The sequence below is a fragment of the Jaculus jaculus genome, chromosome 1 (assembly GCF_020740685.1).
Source record: "Jaculus jaculus isolate mJacJac1 chromosome 1, mJacJac1.mat.Y.cur, whole genome shotgun sequence".
In the NCBI taxonomy this organism is placed as follows: Eukaryota; Metazoa; Chordata; class Mammalia; order Rodentia; family Dipodidae; genus Jaculus; species Jaculus jaculus.
The window spans coordinates 145836318-145857841 of NC_059102.1; the positions used below are offsets into that span (position 1 = coordinate 145836318).

Here is a 21524-nt window from a genome sequence, read left to right on the forward strand (position 1 = left end):
CTTATAGTCACTTATAGCATTGCCTGAGCACATCATGGAAAGAATGGTGGTTGGGTTGACTCCAAGATAATGCACATTGCAGAGAGCTGAGCCTCATGTGTCAGCAGAGAGCGGTCTATAGACTGAACTGACCTTTGCCATGCTGGCCTGTGTCTAGATAGCAGGCAGTGTCTTCCCTGTCTCTTGAACCTATTGGCCTTGTGATTCCATTGAACATGTATTAGAAAGCAATACCCTAGCCATCCTGAGCTTGGGCCTTAAGGCACCTGGCACACTTTCATTTGTTACCTGAGAACCCCCCCAATTGCTATGAGAATAAGCCTGGGCCAGCCTGATGGAGGTGACAATCAACCCAACTGTCTCAGCCCAGGTTCCAGAGATGTCGGCCACATCGGCCAGGCAAATCAGCACAGCCAGCCACCTGACCTTGTCCTGAGCCACGACAAAGGGTTTTATGCCATGAAGCATTGGGGTGTTGGTTACAAAGATAAGCTAACAGCCTTAAACTTTCAACTCTCACACACCTGGCCACCTGCTCTGTCTCCTGGCCCCGCTATCTATGTAAAGAATGTATCCTCTTTAGCTCAACCTCAGGCTCCTGCGACAGCAGAGTGCAAAGGCCGAAGTAGCCATGCACTTCTTGTCCTAGTGTCAGGACTCCAGACATGACCGCTCATGCCCCGCACTTCTGCCCTACCCACCTGGGCAAGAGCAGTCTGAGGCACAAAGAACCTAGTGTTCTGACCCTTTCTCATGGTCAGGAAGGGCCTGCAGAAGGGCAGAGCAAGCGGTGGGCAGCAGCATCCATTATGGGAGGCACAGGCTACAAGCATTAACTTCATGCATTTCTAAGCAAAGAACAGCAGAGAGCAACTCACCGAGGGCACAGGCAAACTGCCGTGCCGGCTGAGAAAGGAGTTAGACACGGATACACTGAGGCCCTGAGCGGCACTGCCGTCCTCGGGGGTGAAGGCCACTTTAGTTTGCTGGACACAGTAGGAGACAGAGGAGAAGGAAGAAGCAGCATAGGAGGCCTGCTGGGCAGAGGATAAGAGGCAGGGAGGAGGAAGAAAGCAGAGAATGGTCAGCATGGGCAGTGCAGGTTGTGGGGGCTGCTACCTAATCCCGTGTAGGGACATGCTGGCAAGGGATGGCTCAGTCCAAGGGCCTAAAACACCTGCCAAAGGCTGCCTGAACTAGAGGGATCATCCTTTTCTGCCTCCTGAGAGATTGAAAAGTGAACTGATAGGACCAGAAAAAGGGAACATAAGAGAATATGGCCAATATGCAATATGTTTATACAATAAAGTTCTTAGTTTTCATCATCATCATTATTATTTTGGTTTTTTGAGGTAGGGTCTCATTCCAACCCAGGCTGACCTGAAATTCACTATGTAGTCTCAAGCTGGCCTTACGCTCATGATGATCCACCTACCCCTGCCTCCCGAGTGCAGGGATTAAAGATGTGTGCCACCACACGTGGCTATTATTTTTTGAGGTAGGATCTCACTTTAGTCCAGGCTGACCTGAAATTCACTAGTGTCAGGTTGACCTCTACCTCCCAAGTGCTGGGATTAAAGGTGTACACCACCGTGCCTGGCAAGTTCTCAGATAAAAAAGTGAACTGAACTTTCATATAGATTACAGTGGAAAGGAAAGGAACTGGAGTCACATGGACCTGAGTAGACACGGGGCTCTAACCTCCTCTGTGGATAGTGGACTTGTATAATCATTCTGGCCCAAGTTCAGGCCCAAGTCAGGCTATTTATGCCTGAGTCTGGACCCCACCAAAGACCACTTGTTGACATGGGGCATTCCTTAAAGACCTCAGTGATCCCCTTGGACACTGGCCCAAGCTCTGGAAACTTGTGTGTAGGACAGTGGGGAGCTGAATGACACACGAAAAGCATGGAATCATGTCTATCTCTGTATGTGGACCAAGTGTGATTACCACTACCATTTGTGTGTAGCATGTGCACTGGAGATGGGACATGACCAATAGCAGGCATGGCCTGCTGCATGGTGAGTTGGGCTCAGGCAGAGTTGGGCTTGGTTCTTAGGTTTCTGGATAGCTATGGGCTGTGGGAAAGTGTCTGGTTTTTGGCCTCCCTTTACTTGCAATGGGATACCAGGAACTGTGATGAGGGCCTTGAGGAACCAGGCCAGTGCACCTGGGCCTGACCGAGGAGGGGTTTAGCAAGGTGTTCCTAACAGGCTGACCTTTCCCTACTGCAGCATGGTGGAACAGGCCACTCTACTTCCCCAGAACACATCTGGTTCCAAACATGCTCACGAGGGACCTGCCTCCAAATGTTGAGTCAATGGCTTCCTCAGCACAGAGAGGCCCAGGATGGCATATGGGCCACAAAGGAGAATTCTCTTGATGAGATAGGATCAGCAATGTTCTTGGGCCAGGCATTTATATTTTCATAGAGAAGATCCCTTTAGGAGAGCAATTTAAGATTCTCATGTGTGTCTATGGGATGGAAAGGCAGACCAAGAATAGAACTGCCCTGAGCACAGCTCAATAGACATGCTTGTCAGCAGCAGGACTGGCACTTAGGGCTCTTAGCTCAGGTGGTTATCTCTAGACAAGGCAGCCTTCACCAGGCTGCCTGTGCTCAGAGAAGGTAAACAAACAGCCCGCTTGACTGGCCAGGGCCCACAGAGTGTTTGTCCTCTAACTGACAACTGTTTCACAGAAACATCAGGATATCACCTGTATTTTTCTCTCACAATGGAAGAAAACGGCCCAGCTTGCCATATTTATCCACTCTCAGCAGAAAGCTACTGGACTGGCCAGCATATGAACAAAGCAGCACACACAGCTCTTCAAAGGTCAAGACCTCCCCTTGGGAGAACACAGATGGAGTAGAGACTGGTACCCTTATCCTGGCAAAGCCTAATGGGTCTGGCCACTGGCAGGCAGCAAGAAGAACAAGGTTGGAGGCACCTGAAGGCAAGTATGCAGGCCATGCAGGTCCTCCTGGTGGGACAGCCTACTTTCAACTCAACTTGCTAGGTCCTGAATGGGATCCTCAAGAGAGGTGTCTAGAGGACAGTGCTGTGTCTGCAGCATAAAATGCCTCCATTTGGAGCTACTGCTTCAATAGAACTTGTTTTCATGGAGCCATCCCTGGCCAGGGACAAGATGGAAATCACTCTGTACTGTCAGGCCCATTTTGCAAGTCAAGTCCACAGATAGCTACACACAGACTATGCTCTGTGCTTTGATTGAGTCCCTCCTTTCTGAGAGGTCTATGTTTGAGCCAAAGAAAGAAAAAATGTAAGAAATGGTCAGCAGAGAAAGCAGACATTCTGAGCACAAGCCTGTCCCAGCTGCCTGTACTGCTCTGGGAAAAAAAAACAAAACAAAAACAAACCTATGGCCTCCAGGATGGGGAGATAATGAGGACAGGCTGCTGGTGAGTATCTGGGGATGAAATAGAGGCACCCACACAGGACATTTCACCTTCAATATCGAAGCCCAGGGCACTGCCATGGATGAAAAGTTGGCTCAATCTGCCCTCAGGAGGCTCCAGTTCCTATAGGCCTGCCTAGGACTAGAAGCTCTGGCCACTCATGGCAGTGCCAAGGACACATGATGGTGAAGGACCACTTACCAGCTGCCGCTGCTTGGGGGGCAGGGCGGGTGGTGGGGCCAGCTCCTGCATGGAGTCCCCACCACCAAAGGAATCGCTGAAGCCGTAGACCTCCATTAGCATCTTGTTCTTCTGCTGGTAGATGTGTTCACTCTGCGGTGTCTGGTAGAACATGGAGGGCTGTGGCTCCGAGTAGTCCTCCAGGAGCTGCATGTAGGCCAGCACTGTGGGACAGAGGGAGGCCCTGCTGTCTTCTTGTGGGAGCTGAGCCCAACAAAAAGACCCCCACCCAGGATCTCACACAGGAGGAGGAGGAGGACAGGCTGAGTGTGGAGACTCTCAGGGCAGGAATGCTACTCTGGATGATACTACAGGGTAGACATGTGTCACTATACAACTATGCATGCTCACAGAATGTCCAATGTCCTGAGGGAACCCTCCTGTACACTGGGGGCTCTGGGGATGACGACATGACAGCTAGGTTCATCAGTGGAACAGAAGTCCTTCTCCGCTGAGGGTACTGACAGTGGGGAAGGGCAATGTTCAGGAATATGGGGAATTTCTGTACTTTCCACTTCATGTTGTTGTGAGCCTAAAACCACTCTAAAGAAAATACATGGGGCAAGTTGCTCCTTCCTGTAGATCTCTTGGGGGTTTCCAGTGGCACTTCAGCAGGTTCATCTTTACGGCCATCCTTAAGGTTCTACAGGGCTTTTCAGTCCTGACCTGCACTGTCCCTGGCAATTAGGCTTTTCCCCAGCCATGTTACTTTCCTCCAGCTACTGAACACCATTTGGGGACTATGCTGATGCTTGAAGTTTCTGCCCTGGACTTACTGTACCTGGGGATCGTATGAGCAGCTCCCCTCCCCATGGCCTTTTTTATAGCCTTCCTTTTCAGCTTCCCCACAGCTCTAGCTAGCTGTCTGCTCTTTCCTCCCTCATGCAGTGTTTACTAAGCACACACTGTACAGTGTAGGTGGTGATGCAGGCACTATGCCTACACCAGGGCTAGCAAGGCAGATCATCAGCCTCATGGCCTTTACACTGTTATTGGGACAACAGAAAACAGAGGCAATATGGTATAGCAGTGGGAAAAGAGGTCTACTGGGAAGAGTAAAATGCAGTGGCCCACAGGGTGCCACTCTAGATATGGAAGAGCTATGATGAGGACTGAAGAAGACCCTCCCACAGCTAGCCCACAGAAAGCAAAGGTTCAAGGCTGGGAAGGGCAGGTAGAGCACAGAGGTCAGGGAAGGGAGGCCTGGCTCTGTTCCAGTGAGGACGTCTGTAGCCCATAGTTTATTCTGAACACCAGGAACCATAGCAGGGCTCCACTCAGGCTGTGTTTAGGATGACTATACCTTGAGGATATGACTTGAGGGTTCTAAGGTTGTTCAGTGAAAGGTTATGGTACAAGATTTTTTTTTTTTTTTTTTTTTTGGCTTTGATGGGAGATATTGATTCAGAATGAACCATTTAAGCTGAATGCGGTAGTGCATGCCTTTAATCCCAGCACTTGGGAGGCAGAGGAAGGAGGATCACTGTGAGTTCGAGGTCACCCTGGGATAGAGCAAAACCCTACCATGAAAAAACCAAAAAAGAACGAGCTATTTGAAAAATGGATGTAATAGCATTTACTGTTGTCCCCTCCAGGGCTGAAGCTCAGGAAGGGCAGAGGTTATATCTGTTCACCAATATGCTCATAAACATTTGTAGAATGAGTGAATGGAACATATGTTCCCGGCAGGCATCCATAAGGACTTGCTAACCTATAGGCATAAAAGAAATGCTAGCCATTAAGCCCATAGTGGAAGGGCACATGGCAGCCTAGTGAGAGAGAGCATGTGAATTCTAACATGCATCATCTCTACCCTTGCCGTAACTGTCCTTGCAGCTGGATGCTAAGCTACTGCCTCTTGGTGGAGGTGCCTGTCACAACTTGTCATAATCTTGCCACCTGGCAGTCCAGCCTTCCTGTCTAGGCAGGGTGGTAGCCAACAATAGCAGGGACTTCATGTGCCTGGGGAGGTGAGAAGCCAGAGAACAAGAGCTCAGCTGTCACCTCATGATCTCACCCTCACAGGCACCTCTCCACGCAGCAGGTGCAGAGCACTCAGTCTCGCGTAGGGTGTCAGTGTGTACTTTGTCCTTGACTCTGCGTCAGTAACATGGGCCCCACTTCCTCACAGAGCCAGAGATACTAGGTTAGGAATGAATACCAATTAATATACTCATAAAGGGAGCAAAAGCCATGGCAGCTGTGGAGAAAAGGGACCCTGGTATGGAAGAGCCAGAGGGTGCAGGGAGTGCTGCGGAACAGTCTTCTACACATGACATGGCTGCTGCGTTCAAGAGCTCACAGTGACTGTGGTTACCTGCACCAGGCCTGCACAGTGTTAGGCCCTTCACCTTTCCATTACGGATGGAAGGAGGGCCTAAGGTTTCCATTCCTCCCTGAGGAATTACTGGTGGCCAGTGTTTGCCGGGAAAGGGAAGTCATTTTCTTCAGCGGTGTGGTCACTGATAGGGTGCATGTGCTCTGGTCAATAGCCTCTCATGCATGTGCATGTAAACAACCCTAGTTAAACTCAGCGGGTCACACATACACGCAAGGAAAAAAAAATCCAAGTAGAAGAGGGACTAGTTGTGAAGAGGAAGGGCTCAGTAGGAGGGTAGGGAGGGGAGACCAGAGAATACTAACAGAAGCTGAGAGTGGTGGCACACACCTTTAATCCCAGCACTAGGGAGACAGAGGTAGGAGGAGTGCCTTGAGTTCGAGGCCAGCCTGGGACTACACAGTGAGACCCTACCTTGACAAAAAAAAAAAAAAAAAAAGAGAATGGTAATGGAAGGGGATTATGACCAAAATAATTATATACATGTATAAACTGTCAATAAATAAAATAATTACCAAAAAGAGACCCTGGGTTTGGAACCCAAGGAACTCAGTTGGTGTGGGGCAAATACAGTGACTACAGGTCTCAACCATCTCTAGAGTCAACATGTTCCCCTCAGTTCACATCATAAATACCATTAGCACCTGCTCTGCAGTGTGAATACTGTTTCTAATCATCAGAGTCTAGAGCTTCACTGGAAACCTAAACTAGTCAGAAAGTAGAGGAAGCCAGACAAAGGTAGGGATACACTTCTCCCTGGCATCCCACATGGGGTCTGGTGGTCAGCAAAGGCACTCTCCAGGCAGGTCTTTCTGGAGCCCTTTGTCAAAGGAGGGGGTTGAGGGTTGCCTTCTCTATTCTAGGAATAAGGAAGAGTGCTCACAGGCCTGTCAGTAGCTGTGAAAGATGGCAGGAGGAGCTCCTCACAGCTGAGCTGTGCAGCCCTGGAAGACAAGTGCAGCTCCCAGCATTCCTTGAGCTCCAGGGTTGCTGCTTTGTCCCTGCACACCATGACACCGGGTTCTAGGGAAGTTGCTACCTGGGAGGCAATACCAGAACCAACAATGGCTCCCACAAAGACCACGCAATACCTTCTACCTGGTGTACACCATCAAGATGGGTCACTCAGGTTTCTAGAAACTCCTGATGCTGAGGTTCTGCTAGAAACCTGGTGGCACAGAGGAACCACAGATGCCCACCTGCCGAGAACAAGGGGGACCAGCCATTTTCCAAGGCAGCCAGCAATAAATTAGATGCCAGAGCAGCCAGAATTGTGGGGAAGGGTGGGCTGCGAGTGTGTTCATTTGGGCACTCCAGCTTTGGGGACATCAGGGACAAATAGTATTTCAGTAGCTCCTTTGGTACCAAGGACCCACTGACTGCACTCAGCAAGAGGAACAAGGTCTCTTGTGATGTCAGTGCATCCCACATGTTGAGAATAAGCTGTGAAACCGGAACTGACTATGAGCTTGGTCTTTTCTAGACTGGCAACATGTGCAACCATTTCATACTGAGTTTTAGTAAGTGATTTTTGTGTTGGGCCACATTTGTAGCTATACTGGGGCATGTGGTTGGACATACCTGGTAAAGGTGAGGATAACATTTTCATTTTTCCTCATTCCAATTCTGTGAGGCAATCCCACAGGGTGACAGGCCAGAAAACTCCAAGGGTCCCCTCAGGGGGAGGAGTGGACTCTAGACCAGGACTGAGCTCAGGGTACTCAAGATCAGGGGCTTTTTCACCCATTGGGCCCTACATATGTCACTACTGAAAATAGGTGGGTTTCAAGGAAGGCTGCTTAAAGCCTCTCCTCCTAGGTTTAGATATGCTGCTACTACCTGGGCCTAGCTCAGATCTTACACTATCTCTTGCTTGTTCATCTGTGCAGGCCCTGCCTGAGGATGGCCACCCACACTTGTTCTAAGAGCTGCAAGGGGGGATGCCCTGGCTTGACAGCACTGCCTATCTGGTAGTTTACACAGATGCAATCCTGTCTCATGGCTGGGTTCAGGGAACTCCTATGACAAGAGAGGGGTGGATTATAATGGCATGATGCTCTGGGTAAGGTAGAGGGAGGGAGAAGAGCCCTAATTTCTAACAAGTTAGCTTACATGATAGATGGAATGACATCAGCCTACATATCCAGCTCTCCCTCCAGCCAGAGACTTCCCCACCAAGGTCATCACACAAGTTGGGTGACACCCAGTGAGGAGCAAGGGTGGGAGTGTGCAGTTACACCCTTGGTCCCTCTGGTCTTGCTGGGTGAAACAAGTCAGGAGCAGAAGTCCACATCTAGATTCTCTGCTGGATTCAGATTGAGGCCAGGGAACCCTGGAACTGTGAGGCTGATGTGGCCATACATCAGAATGGGGACATCTGGTCTGCTAGGGAAAGTCTGAAAACTTGGCTAGTGAAGTTGGGAAAGGGTGGTGCAACGTAACCAGCCACTTTCCAATGCGGAGCACTTAAGGGAGCAAGGAGAAGGAGGGATTTCCACAGTATGACTCAGTAATTATATGGCAAATTTAGAGTTGGAAAATATCCCACATATAAATATTCAATGTTTCAGATCCACCCTCGCCCTGACATCCATCTACTGAAACATCTAGTCCAAGAAGGGCCCTGAGCCCTCTGATATAAGCATGCTGCCTCCACGTCTACCCAAAGAGCAGCACATTCCCTGCAAGCACCAAGACAGCTCTCTAACCAGGGATCCTCAGGGAACATCCAGGATGCTAAGTAAGCTCTACTTATACTCAAGGCCCCTGCATTTCACATGCATGTTGCTTCATTGCTGTCTCGTGTGTCATGATACTCATTTCTCTGTTGCCATGTGTCCAGCCCAGAAGGTCAGCTGACTACATCTAAAGGGGTTACCCAGAGGGGCACCAAATCAAAGATTTCATACCACAAAGGAAAGGACAGCTTATTGGGCTTTAAAGAATTACCTCCTCCACCCCCAGTAATGATAGCACTGGGCTTCCAAAAGTATCTATGTGTATACCTAAAGTCCTTTCTTTCCTTTATGACAGAATAAGGCCACTGGCTTGATTATGGTCTAATTTCTAAGATAAGCAAAACACATCACTGTTCAGGGTTATGAAATGAACTTCCAGAGAAGAGCTCAAAGAAAGCTTACTGTGCTTGTTTTTCTTCTCTGGTAGAGGTGGTGGCTTCTCTGGGTCGCCTGCTGACTCAGGAGCACTGAAGTCACCCACAAACTCAGCAGGGGCTGAGGAACCTCCCTGCTGAAAGGGGAGAATAGCAGCAAAGGGTGTGTAGGAGGCAGACTGGACTGGGGCTGGGTTCTGCAGGTCGTCCTCGGAGATGTTGTCATACTGAGAGGGGTGCCGCTCATAGGACACCCTGGAGCCAGAACTGTCCGTGGTCTGGGAGGCTGCGCTCCTGCGCTTCTTCTCGGGAAGGGCAGGTGGGGTATCTGTGAGCTGCCCTGTGGCTGAGAGCCCCTCCAAGTGCGGCAGCTGGAAAGAATGGCCAAGCAAGGGAGGCCCAGACTCCCCTAGGGACTCGGGCAGTGGGCTGAGGTTGCAGGCCACCTGCTGAGGGCTCTGGTCTGCATTGGAGAGGTCTTGCTGGAGGAATTCGTAGTCAGGATCGTAGTGATCTGTAATTGCACAGTAAACTGTTAGCTGTAGGGCCCAAAACAATCTACCCGCCCCTCTTGCTTTGCTCAATCTTGCTCACACAGAGAGATAATGCCTCATTTCTTCTGTGAGCTTTTGCTTCTTTGGCTAGTCTTTGTTAGTGCCCTAAGTAGGCAGAGAGATGGTGTTTGCTAGGCTAATCTTGGTACTTTTCTTCATGTGTGTACGCCTGTCTGTTTGTTTTTTTTGTTCTGGGAATGGAACTCAGAGTCTTACCCATGTGTTCTATCACTGAGACTCATCCCCAGCCCATACATTCTATAAATTTGTTACTTTAAGGAAAATAAACATCCCAGAATCTACCATCTATGTTTATATCTTGATGTCTTTCTTGAAAGTTCTTCAAGTTTCTTTTCCCTCTAGGCTTTTTTATCCCCACCATGTAAATTTCCTGAAGCTTGTACTTTTTCCCTAAGTTATCCCCACAAAGGAAAGTACCATTTTTCCTCTGATTCCCACCAGTAGCTCCTCAGAGTGTCTCCAGATAATCATCACTCCTGATACTACAGCGATTAACCTTCTTGGACAGAAATCTAATTATGCTTTTAGGATCCCTTCTTAGAAGTGAAAATATCTAGTTCACAGGACACAAACAGCTAAGTGCTTATAAGACCTGGCAGTCTGTCTTGTCCTCCTTAATCAGCCCTCATAGTTGTGGTCATTGGTGACCAATGAGTCCAGCCAGGCTGTTCACTGCTTTCAACCTGTCAATGCCATCAGGGGGTTCACCCTTTCACTGAATGCCCTAAGTGCAGATGGACAGAGAAGAGATGACACTAAGGTCAGTGACTGGGCATCTGCCATGTGACTTTGTGTTATGATTCCATAACTCTGCAACCTTGTCCAGAGTAGATGCCATCTTATTCTGCAAATGAGACTTTGGCTCAGATTTTAAATGAAAAGGGATGGCAATTAGCTGGAATCAAGCTACTTGGAGAAGCCCCAGAGAAGGGGAGATGGATGTGATAACTTACCTAGTGTTTCACAGCTTGTGTTCCGGGAGCACTGCCCACTGTCCCTGTCCAGGGAGGACAGCTGCTCATCTGACCGGCTGAGCTTGCCAGTGCTGCTGCAGGGGGAAAGGCGGGGGGACTCACCCCCGCAGGAGCGGCTACCTCCGGATAGGCGCCTCTGGGTGTAACAGTCAACATCGAAATCCTCGAGAAGAATAAAAATGAGCTCAATCACCCTGGGAAATGGTGGGAGGCAACTGGAATGCTGACTCAAGAGAAGAAAATACTGCCGAGCTCAGGGGCCATTTCTGATGTTGGACATAGGATGCCACAGGAGACAAAGGAGCTGAAGGAGATATATCATGAGGAGATGTCCTGTAGCTTGTCAACCCACTCGCATCAAGGAGAGAGAAGGACAATCATGGCAGCCCTCCCCCACGCCTCTGGACATGATTAACAGTGTACCCAAAGATCACTTGGGGGCAATCAGCTTTAGGATGCAAAGCCCAGGCCCAACTCCCTCCTGACCCCACAGGAAACAGGGCTGCACTACCTGTCTATTGATTCCAACAGGCAAGCTGGAACCACTGGTGGCTCGACTCATGGGGGCCACCACGGCCACTCGGGTAGGGGACGGAGCCGACTGTCTTTTCTTGGGTGGCAATGCTGGTGGACTGAGAGAGACAAAACACCCGGCAAACTGAATACAATAATGCTTTAGAGTGGCTTTAGGGAACAGGATGTGGGTCAAGCTCTTCTATTACCAGATTCTAAGTTTCACACTTTACTTTCCCCCATTCTCCTCCTGCCAAAATCTCTTAAGTACCAAAAGTTAAAAAAAAAAATAATTCTTTTCCTTCCACAGTAAACGACACAATGTTTCATTTAACTTTAATCAAAAGGTCACATTATAAGAGTTCAGAGCATGTGGACGGGCTCTGGGACAGAGCCTGGACATCCCAGAGACAACCTTCCTGAGCACCCCAGAACATTTAAGGATCAAGGGACTTAGCTCCTTCCAACTTTATCACTATCCTTTTGGCTTATCTACCATATATTCCCCACATTATGTTATGAATAAAGGATAACTACCTATTATCAACCACCCGAATACCAGGTAAAGGAGGCTTGGGGGGTGCAACCTCTTCATTGGTAGAGTCTGGAAGCAGCTCGGTGGGGGCCGACACACCTGTCGTCTTGTTTAGAATCTCCATCTCTCGTTCTGTCAGGGGGAGCTCAGATTGGCTGGAGAAATGAAAGAACTCTGGGTAACAGGCAATCACAGAGCACACCCAGGTGCTGAAGGTAAGAGCATGAGGGGTAGGGAAGAGATAGGGTTGATGAGGAAGAGCCCCATAGACAGAACTCTGGGCTGCTCCTGAAGTTTGGTCACTAACAAATTATCAGAGCTGGGCCAGGAACCCCAGCCCTTCCCGTTACCTTGACTAGCCGACATAGAGATGTTTTAATAATGCTATAAATTAGTGAAGTCTTACATATGCACCAGGGCCTGGTCCTTGGAACTATTTAATGTAAGGGAATTAGGCTGTCCATGCAGCCTTCAGCTGTTCAGTTTGTTTTGACAAAGCTAATTCCAAAAGCCCGAGACAGCTTTCCCCAGACCCCTGAGACCTCGAGAGTTCTCATAGCAAACTTCAGCTACTTAGGACATGCCACCAGGGGTGGCTGAGAACAGGTCATCATTTCCTTCTCTGCACTCGCTTGCACAGAATTCTCATACACAGTCATGCTAAACCAAGGCAAGGCGACATTCTGAAACTTAAAGCGCACATGCTTTAAAGTAACAGGTACTCATGCACCCAGCACTTATTACCAGACAGGAAACTTGGGCTGTTCCAGCCTCCCCCTGGCTCTCATCCTTTGTCAAGTATGGGCTCTGCCCCAGTTGGAGCAGTGACTACAGTTACAGTTCAGCACTTACCCATCAGGCTTGCTAGCTGGGGAACTGGGCTTCACTGGGCTTGTAGGTGATGGCCGCCCCTGTTTCTCAATGGTCAGCCTCACAAGCTCCTGAATACAGAGAGAAGAGGGAGGGAGGGAGAAAAGTAAGAAGGAAGGGAAGAGAAAGGAGGAGGAGGAAAAGGGGAGAAGGAAGAAGAAGAGGAGAGGGAATGAATGAGAGAGAATAAGACACTGACACTGTTACACCTTTCCCAGGAGGCAAGATGGGTGAGTTCCTCTTTCTTGTCCACATACAAGGGTTATTTGCCTTAGGCAATATGCAAGACTTCCTAGTGACTCCTGTCCTCCAAAAATCGCTTCACAGCACAGGTTTCAACTGCACAGTGGCACTTCCTCTTGGAAAAGGGAACTGGCAAAGCACTCAGTCTGTAAGACTCGGTTAGTACACAAGTTCAATTCCCAATAGCATTTCTGGGTAGTCTGAGGCAATCATGCTTTTGGTTCTCAAAGCTATCATGTCATGTATACAAAGGTGTCCTTAAAGATGCAGTCTCTAGCTTTGCATGGTTTCCCAAAATGTGTTGGCTCAGGTGAGGCAGAAAACAGTGTCCCAAAGTGACTGCTGGTCAACAGACTTGGAGTTAAGGTCACATGACTCAGTAGAACCATTAAAACAGGAGAAGGGGAAAGAAAGACACTTTGAAATTAAGGGGAGACAGCAGAGATCAGTGCTGCAGCTTTTCAACTGGCACTCATTTCCTCAGTTTGGTTAAGCTTTCCCAATTGCCTGCCGGTGTGAGCACCTCCCAGGACTCCTGAGATGCACAGGCCTTCTACAGCGCTGTCCCTTGTCCTACCCCTGCTTTACTTCTGCTGTTGGGAATACCCTGGCCATGGAGGGTACAGAAGCAGCCTGCAGGGTGCACTTTTCTTCCAGTGTCTCTTACTCTGGCTGAGCCACACCTCCATTCAAATGGAACTATACGGCGTGCACACTTCTCTGTCCACCTTTCTTTCTAAAGCTTTTATGGATAGGGCGGGGAAGATGGTCCAGGGGTTACAGGGGCTTGCTTGCCCGTGTGAGTCCAATCATCTCTAGTACCCATGTAAAGCCTGATGCAAAGTAGCACAGCCTGAGTTCATCAGCCCACTAGACTGGGACTTGTTTGCAGCAACAAGAGACTCTGTCTCAAAGAAGGTAGGAGAAAAGCACAGATATGTGAGTTATCATGTGACCCCTACGGGCACACTATTGCATGTGTATCATATTACCTATTATCAACCGCCCGAATGCCAGGTGGTTGATAATAGGTAATATTACATACAGACAGACACATAAATAAAATTTTAAAAAGCTTTATGGACAGCCTGGAGTGGTGGTGCACACCTTTAATCCCAACATTTGGAAGGCAGAGGTAGGAGGGATAACCGTGAGTTCAAGGCCACCCTGAGACTACATAGTGAATTCCAGGTCAGCCTGGACTAGAGAGTGAGACCTTACTCAAAAAACAAAACAAAGAAAAAAGCTTTATGGAGAGATAACTTACATATCATGAGGACAAAGGATGTGGCTCAGTGATGGAATACTTGCCTAGCATGCACAAGTCCCTGTGTTCTTTCCTTAGTACAAAAAAAAAAAAAAAAAGATAATAAGGTATATGATTCCATGGTTTTGTTCACAGGGCTGTGCAACCCTTAGTGTAGTCAGTTTCGGGAGTTTTTACCAGCCCCGAGTAAACTCTATACCTTTACAGTCCCTCAATTCCCTGCCATCGGACAACTACCACTCCACTCTGCTGCTGCAATCTGCCTCTGCTAAGAGCTTTACTTCTGAGGATGAGTGGACTGTAGGGCAGCAGCTCCCTAAGCAGGAGATGCAAAGGTTCTTCAGACTAGCACACACCACAAAGACTGCAACAACACAGAGCCGAGTCTCTTGAGCTATAAAGAGGGCGCTGACAAATGTAAACAAGAACCATCATGACCACAGCTTTGCCAGCTTTGATAGCAATAAGATAGAAACCTACAGACACAGGGTGGCGGTGGCAGGGGTGAATGAATCACTGTGGGCAGAGATGACTGTCCGGAGGATGACCTACCAGCGCATATCAAAAGTCTCAAATATCTGTTATAAGAATTTTGCCCAAGGAAAATGTCATGGCTGTGTGCAAGAACAGCCAAGGAAGATGGTCACTGCAGGGGAGAATTTGACTATTCAATATCCCATATTAAATATATACTGGCAGTACTGATTACATATGCCTTGACAGAACCTAACAAGAGAACCACTTTATGACAATAAAGAACAAAGTCACAAAGAGTATGTGATACAGCACAGAAAGATGCTGTAATATAATAGCAGGTACAAACAAGCCCAGGCTGGTTCACTGGGATGGACTCTATGTTTTAGAAACAAAGCCAAATTGAGAATACATGTAATAGAAAAAATACGGCTAAGAAATATCCTTTATCTTCTTGCTTTTGCTTTTTTAATGTTTTCTAAATTTTCTAAAATGGACAGGTATTAATTCCGAGAGAATGACCTTTCATTAAAACCTGAAAGGCACATCCATATGACCAGGCTCAGCCCATCCTTTTTTTATTTTTTTGGTTTTTCAAGGTAGGGTCTCTCAGGCTGACCTGGAATTCAAGGTGTGTGCCACCACGCCTGGCCTTCCCATTCTGTTCTTAAAGAAGCATGGGAAGGAGGGTCCCTGGGAGCCCTTTGCCAGGGCTGGCAAAGGAAGGGGAGCCATCTTGCTTCTTGTCAGCACAATTTAGAGCTTAATATTCAAAGGACTTTGCTAGCTGGTGATTAAAGGCAGGATGCAATGGAGAGGTGAGAGGAGAAAGCATTTAGAGGGAGGCTGCCCCTGCGTCCATCTCTGAAGGATGGTAGGAGAGGCGGTTCATCTTGAAAGCCCCACAACCTTGGCTGGTGTCAAAGCACAGACCCAGGTGACTTGGAAGCCCTACTTCCAGGTTCAAGCTTCTTTTCTTCTTTCTCTTCCCTTTCTTCATTTCCTCACTTTTTATTTTGAGACCACATTCCTTATATAACTGAGACTAGCCTTGAACTCTTTTTAAGTTTTTTTTTTTAAGAGGTAGGTTCTCACATTAGCCCAGGCTGACCTTGAACTCATGGTGATCCTACCTCTGCCTCCCACATATTGGGATGAAGTGCCACTAGGCCTTGGTGTTTTTTTTTTTTTAAAGCAGGGTGTCACTTTAGCCCAGACTAACTTGAAACTATTGCCCAGGTTGGCCTCAAACTCATGGTGATCCTTCTACTTTGGCCTCCTGAGTGTGCTGGGGTTAAAGGTGAGTACCACCATACCTTGGCTTCAAGCTCTTTACATACATACATACATACATATATATATATATATATATATATATATATACATATAATTTAAATATAATTTGTTTATTTATTTGAGAGAGTGAAAGAGGCAGAGAGAGAGAGAGAATGGGTATGCCAGGGCCTCCAGTTACTGCAAACGAACTCTGGATGCATGCGCCCTCTTGTGCAATTGGCTTATATGGGTCTTGGAGAGTCAAACCAGGATCCTTTGGCTTTGCAGGCAAATGCCTTGACCTCTAAGCCATCTCTGTAGTCATCACACACACACACACACACACACAAATTTTTTTTGTTTGTTTTTTCAAGGTAGGGTCTCCCTCTAGTCCAGGCTGACCCAGAACTCACTATGTAGGGTCTCACTTTAGTTCAGGCTGCCCTGGAATTCACTATGTAGTCTCAGGGTGGCCTTGAATTCATGGTGATCCTCCTACCTCTGCCTCCTGAGTGCTGGGATTAAAGGTATGCACCACCATGCCTGGCTCTATTTTTAATATATATTTATATTTACTTGCAAGTAGAGAGATAGCTGTTACAAACAGACTCCAGATGCATGTGCCACTGCATCTGGCTTTATGTGGGTACTGGGAAATCCAACCTGGGGCCTTAGGCTTTGCAGGCAAGTGCCTTAATTGTTGAGCCATCTCTCCAGCCCTTGAACTCTTAATTATCCTCAGGAGTGCTGTGATGACAGGTTTGCGCGACCATGCTGGGCCAGGCATAGTCTTTGACAGCAAGGCAAAAAGACTAGACAAGTGTGCACACCTGCATTTGGAGATGCAGGAATAAATTCCACCAGTTCTTCCTGACTCATGGGCAGTTAGAAATGCAGGAATAATTCCACCAGTTCTTCCTGACTCATGGGCAGTTAGAAATGCAGGAATAATTCCACCGGTTCTTCCTGACTCACGGGCAGTTAGAAATGCAGGAATAAATTCCACCAGTTCTTCCTGACTCACGAGCAGTTAGAAATGCAGGAATAATTCCACCAGTTCTTCCTGACTCATGAGCAGTTAGAATGCCTTCCTTCTGGAATGGCAGCTGTGACCTCAACTAATGAGCCATGGCAAAGGAATCCGGGGTGACAGGCCCGCATGTGCAAGCGTGCCCCTAATTCTAAGATGACGCCATGATGCAGTGATTTCCTTTCTACCATGTCCTGACTGAGGCTGGCAAAGCGGTGGGCAGCTTTTTCATTCTCTACCAAACTTCCTGCTCAAACAGAAGGGCTTTCAGTCTCAACTTGTCTTAACTACCATACACAGAAGACTATAGAAACTTGTACTTCCTAGCTAACTTCCACACCCTGGTCTCACCAAGCACTGACCCGATACCTGCTGAAGAGACAAATTCTCTGAAAAGCAGGATTCTGAGAGGAACCAGTAGCCTTTTAATTAGCTACTGTCACAGGTTAGGAAAGACAAGTTCTAAAGATTGCTCTGGACTCTACTGGTAGCAAGTAAATTAAACCAACTCTCAGTTGAAAATCAGCCTACAAGCAAAGTATTTCTGAGAGCATCATACTTTGTTTCCCTGTTCATTTTGTTCACACTGGCAAAGTTCATAGAGGCAGAAGGGCCTAAATGACTTTTTTTTAAATTTATTTTTATTTTTTTTAACTTTTTAATTTTTATTAACATTTTCCATGATTATAAAATATATCCCATGGTAATTCCCTCCCTTCCCACCCCCACACTTTCCCATTTGAAATTCCATTCTCCATCATATTACCTCCCCATTACAATCATTGTAATTACATATATACAATATCAACCCATTAAGTATCCTCCTCTAAATGACTTTTGAAAGATCAATGCACAGCTCTGGGACTTGAGATATTCCACCTATCTCTCCACCTTCTCCTGGGTTTGAGATGAAGGTACTACACTGTCGTGCGGCCCTGCCACATAGGGCCAATGACAGCATGGTGGCCAATGTCCTCTGGGTTCTCACAGTGGGCAGTACCTTTTCTCTGGAAAGCATGACAGCCTGCGGTTCGAACCCTGTGCTACCACTCAGGCACCATCTGTCCACCCATCGTTCTCTGGCCCTGAGATCTCCTGGGTGAAATAGCAGGATGTAGGAATTCTGTGGTCCTGGACCAAGACTATGCCCCCCGCCCCGCACTACTTCTTCACATGCTTTGGACAGGTGTCAGTCTGGCCATGACGCCACAACAGACCAGTAAAGTAGAGCAGCTTCTAATGGCTGAAGTTGTACAGATAGTAACAGGTCACATATGGCCTGGAGTTTCCTTTTATTTTATTTATTTTCGAGGAGAGAGGGAGGAGGGAGGAGAAAGAAAAGAAAGAATGAGTGAATGTATGGCGTGTTAGGGCCTCTTGCTGCTGCAAATGAACTCCAGATGAATGTACCACTTTGTCCATCTGACTTAGTAGTAGTGAAGAACTGAACCCAGGCTGGCAAGCTGGGCCATCTTCACAGCCCTGGAATAACTTTTTAGGGAGATAAAAAGAGCTTCCCTGCTCATATCCAAAATGGCAATGGCAGGCAGTAAGAAGACAGAGGAAATGTACTCCTTCCTACATGCAGACAGGCAGCACAAGGCACAGAACTAGCTTGGCAATGATGGCCCAACCCTGAAGCATACCTGGAATTCATACAGCCCTAAAACTGGAGCCCACAGATCTCAAGTGGCACCCTACCAATAGGCTGACAGAAAAGTGATATCAGGAGTTATGGGCACTTTTTTTTTTTTTTTTTGGTGGTTTTTCAAGTTTGGGTCTTGCTCTAGCCCAGGCTGATCTGGAATTCACTATGTACTCACAGGCTGATCTCAAACTTACAGAGATCCTCCCACCTCAGTTTCCCTAGTACTGGGATTAAAGGCATATGCCACCACACCTGGCTTTTTTAAAAAGGTTTTTATTATTTATTTATTTATGAGAGACAGAGAGAGGGAGGGAGGGAGAGAGAGTGAGTAAGAATGGGAGGGGTAGGGCCTCTAGCCACTGCAAATGAACTCCAGATGCATGCACCACCATGTGCATCTGGCTTACATGGGATCTGGAGAATCAAACTGGGGTCCTTACGCTTCATAGGCATTTAACCGCTAAGCCATCTCTTCAGCCCCTGGCTTTGTTTTGAAAATTAACAGTGTAGGTTGGTGCCAGAAATGACAATGCAAATAACTGTTTGCAGAAATCATACCACAAAAAAGGCCCTAAAGAAGCTAACGGAGAGCTGGAGTGGCAGTTAAGGTGTTTGCCTGCAAAGCCTCACAGCCCAGGTTAGATTCCCCAGTACTCACTTAAAGCCAGATGCAGAAGATGGCGTAAGTTTCTGGAGTAGAACTGGTTCAAAACCTAACAAAAGTAACAAACAAGGACTATGTGGTAGGCTGTGGTCTCAAAGACCTAAAATATTTACTACCTGGCCCTTACAGAACAAAGGTGCCCTGTCCCAAGATGGGCACTTCAGTGCTTATGGGAAGACTGTGCTGTCTGGGTCTTTCTTCCCACAATCTGGGGAGCCAGTGACAAGACAGAAGAAATAAACCTGGCCGTGCCATGCACGGACCACATGGGAAACTGGTGGTACCTCATGAATCTTCCAGGCTCTTTGTCCATATGCATACATACGTACATATGTGTGTGTGTGTGTGTGCATTTTTTTTTTTTTTTTTTTTTTTTGCTTGAGCAAGAGAGACAGAGAGACTGGGCATGCCAGGCCTCTTGCTACTGTAAAGGGACTCCAGGCACATGCACTATATGGCTTTTTGTGGGTACTGGGGAGTTGTACCTGGACTGCCAGACTTTGACAGCAGGTGCCTTTAACCACTGAGTCATTTCCACAGCCCCTGCTCTTTCTTTTGCAGGTATATGTGTGTGGATTTATATGCATAAGGGTACATGTGTGCGTGGATGCATGCAGAGGTCAGAGGTTGTCAGGTGATCTCGATCACACCTTCTAAAGCTCAGGGTCCATTGCGGAAGAGGTGGCAGAAAGAATGTAAGAGCCAAAGGAAGGGTAGGACTCCTTATAACGTGCTCCTCCAGACACAAAATGGCCTGGATATCTATTACCTCACAGTGCCTGACACTATCTACACAAGACTATCATAATAGGAGGAAAAGATGATGACATCAAAATAAAAGAGACCAATTGAGAAGGGGAGGGGATAAGATGGACAGCGGAGTTTCAAAGGGGAAAGTGGGGGTAGGGAGGGAATTACCATGGGATATTATTTATAATTATGGAAGCTGTCAATAAAAAAGAAGTTGTCAGGTGTTTTCCCTTTTTGCTCTCTCTCCTATTTTTAAAAGTATTTAATTTATTTATTTGATATATATACAGAAAGCAGACAGAGAGAATGGGCATGCCAGGGCCACTAGCTACTGGAAATGAACTACAGATGCATGTACCACCTTGTACATCTGGCTGACTTAGGTACTGGGGAATTGAACCTGGGTCCTTAGGCTTTGCACACAAGTGCCTTAACCACTAAGCCATCTCTCTATCCCTCTACCTTATTTTTATTTTAATTTATTTTTTGATTTTCTAAGGTAGGGTCTTACTCTAGCTCAGGCTGACCTGGAATTCACTATGTATTCTCAGGGTGGCCTCGAACTCTCGGCAATCCTCCTACCTCTGCCTCCTGAGTACTGGGATTAAAGACGTGCGCCACTACACCTGGCTCCTCTACCTTATTTTTGGAGACAGGGTCTCTCATTGAATTTAGAGCTCACCTATTTGGCTAGACTAACCGGTCAGTAAGCCTCAGGAATCCTCCTGCCACCCCAGCACTGGGATTTCAGGCATATGCTAACACACCAGAGATTTTTTTTTTTAATTTTTTGTTCATTTTTATTTATTTATTTGAGAGTGACAGAGAGAGAGAGGGAGAGAGAGACACAGATAGAGAGAGAATGAGCGCGCCAGGGCTTCCAGCCTCTGCAAACGAACTCCAGATGCGTGCGCCCCCTTGTGCATCTGGCTAACGTGGGTCCTGGGGAATCGAGCCTCGAACCGGGGTCCTTAGGCTTCATAGGCAAGCGCTTAACCGCTAAGCCATCTCTCCAGCCTCACACCAGAGATTTTATGTGGGCTCTGGGGATCTGAACTCAGTACTTTACCCACCGAGGCATTTCCCCAGCCCCTTCTAATTCACTTTAATCTCTTTATTGCAAGTATTTGAAATTATATATAATAGAAAATTTGAAAATGGGCTCAAAAGGAATAAAAGTGATGGCTTGCTTGTAAACATCAGTTGGCAAAGACAAGCAAGCTGCTCCACAATATAGTCTTCCTAATAAATTTTTGGCAGTGCACATGACCAGCTCTGGCTACTAAAATGTACACAGAAGCTTTGTGAAGTTAAGAAGCCTCCTTAAAAGGAGAAGGCACAACTTCCTACTCTTACTTGAATCATGAGGTAGAACCCATTCAGGATGTGAACATGCCACACTTGCCCTTGACTTGTCTATCTCTGGACTTTACACATGAAAGTACAAGAGTTTTGTCCTTTTTTAAATAATTACATTATTTATTTATTTATTATTGGGTGGGGGGAGGAAGAGAATGGACGCACCATGGCCTCCAGTCACTGCAAACTCCAGAGGCATGCACTACCTTGTGCATCTGGCACACACGGGATCTGG

At 47.3% G+C, this 21524-nt stretch overlaps 1 protein-coding gene across 8 annotated transcripts in view; it reads right to left on the minus strand.

The window, feature by feature from the left end:
• The window catches only part of Rapgef1 (Rap guanine nucleotide exchange factor 1), a 137149-nt gene that overhangs the window by 31455 nt on the left and 84170 nt on the right, over positions 1-21524 (minus strand). For 4 of the 8 annotated variants that reach the window (XM_045146301.1, XM_045146312.1, XM_045146297.1 and 1 more), the window contains 7 exons: positions 12562-12650; positions 11712-11864; positions 11173-11293; positions 10641-10824; positions 9141-9626; positions 3624-3826; positions 879-1037 (listed from right to left, as the gene is read on the minus strand). In XM_045146301.1, the coding sequence (XP_045002236.1) occupies positions 879-1037; positions 3624-3826; positions 9141-9626; positions 10641-10824; positions 11173-11293; positions 11712-11864; positions 12562-12650 (1395 nt within the window). The remainder of the gene's footprint in view (positions 1-878; positions 1038-3623; positions 3827-9140; positions 9627-10640; positions 10825-11172; positions 11294-11711; positions 11865-12561; positions 12651-21524) is intronic. The other 4 variants (XM_004654028.2, XM_045146295.1, XM_045146322.1 and 1 more) reach the window with 2 other exon arrangements.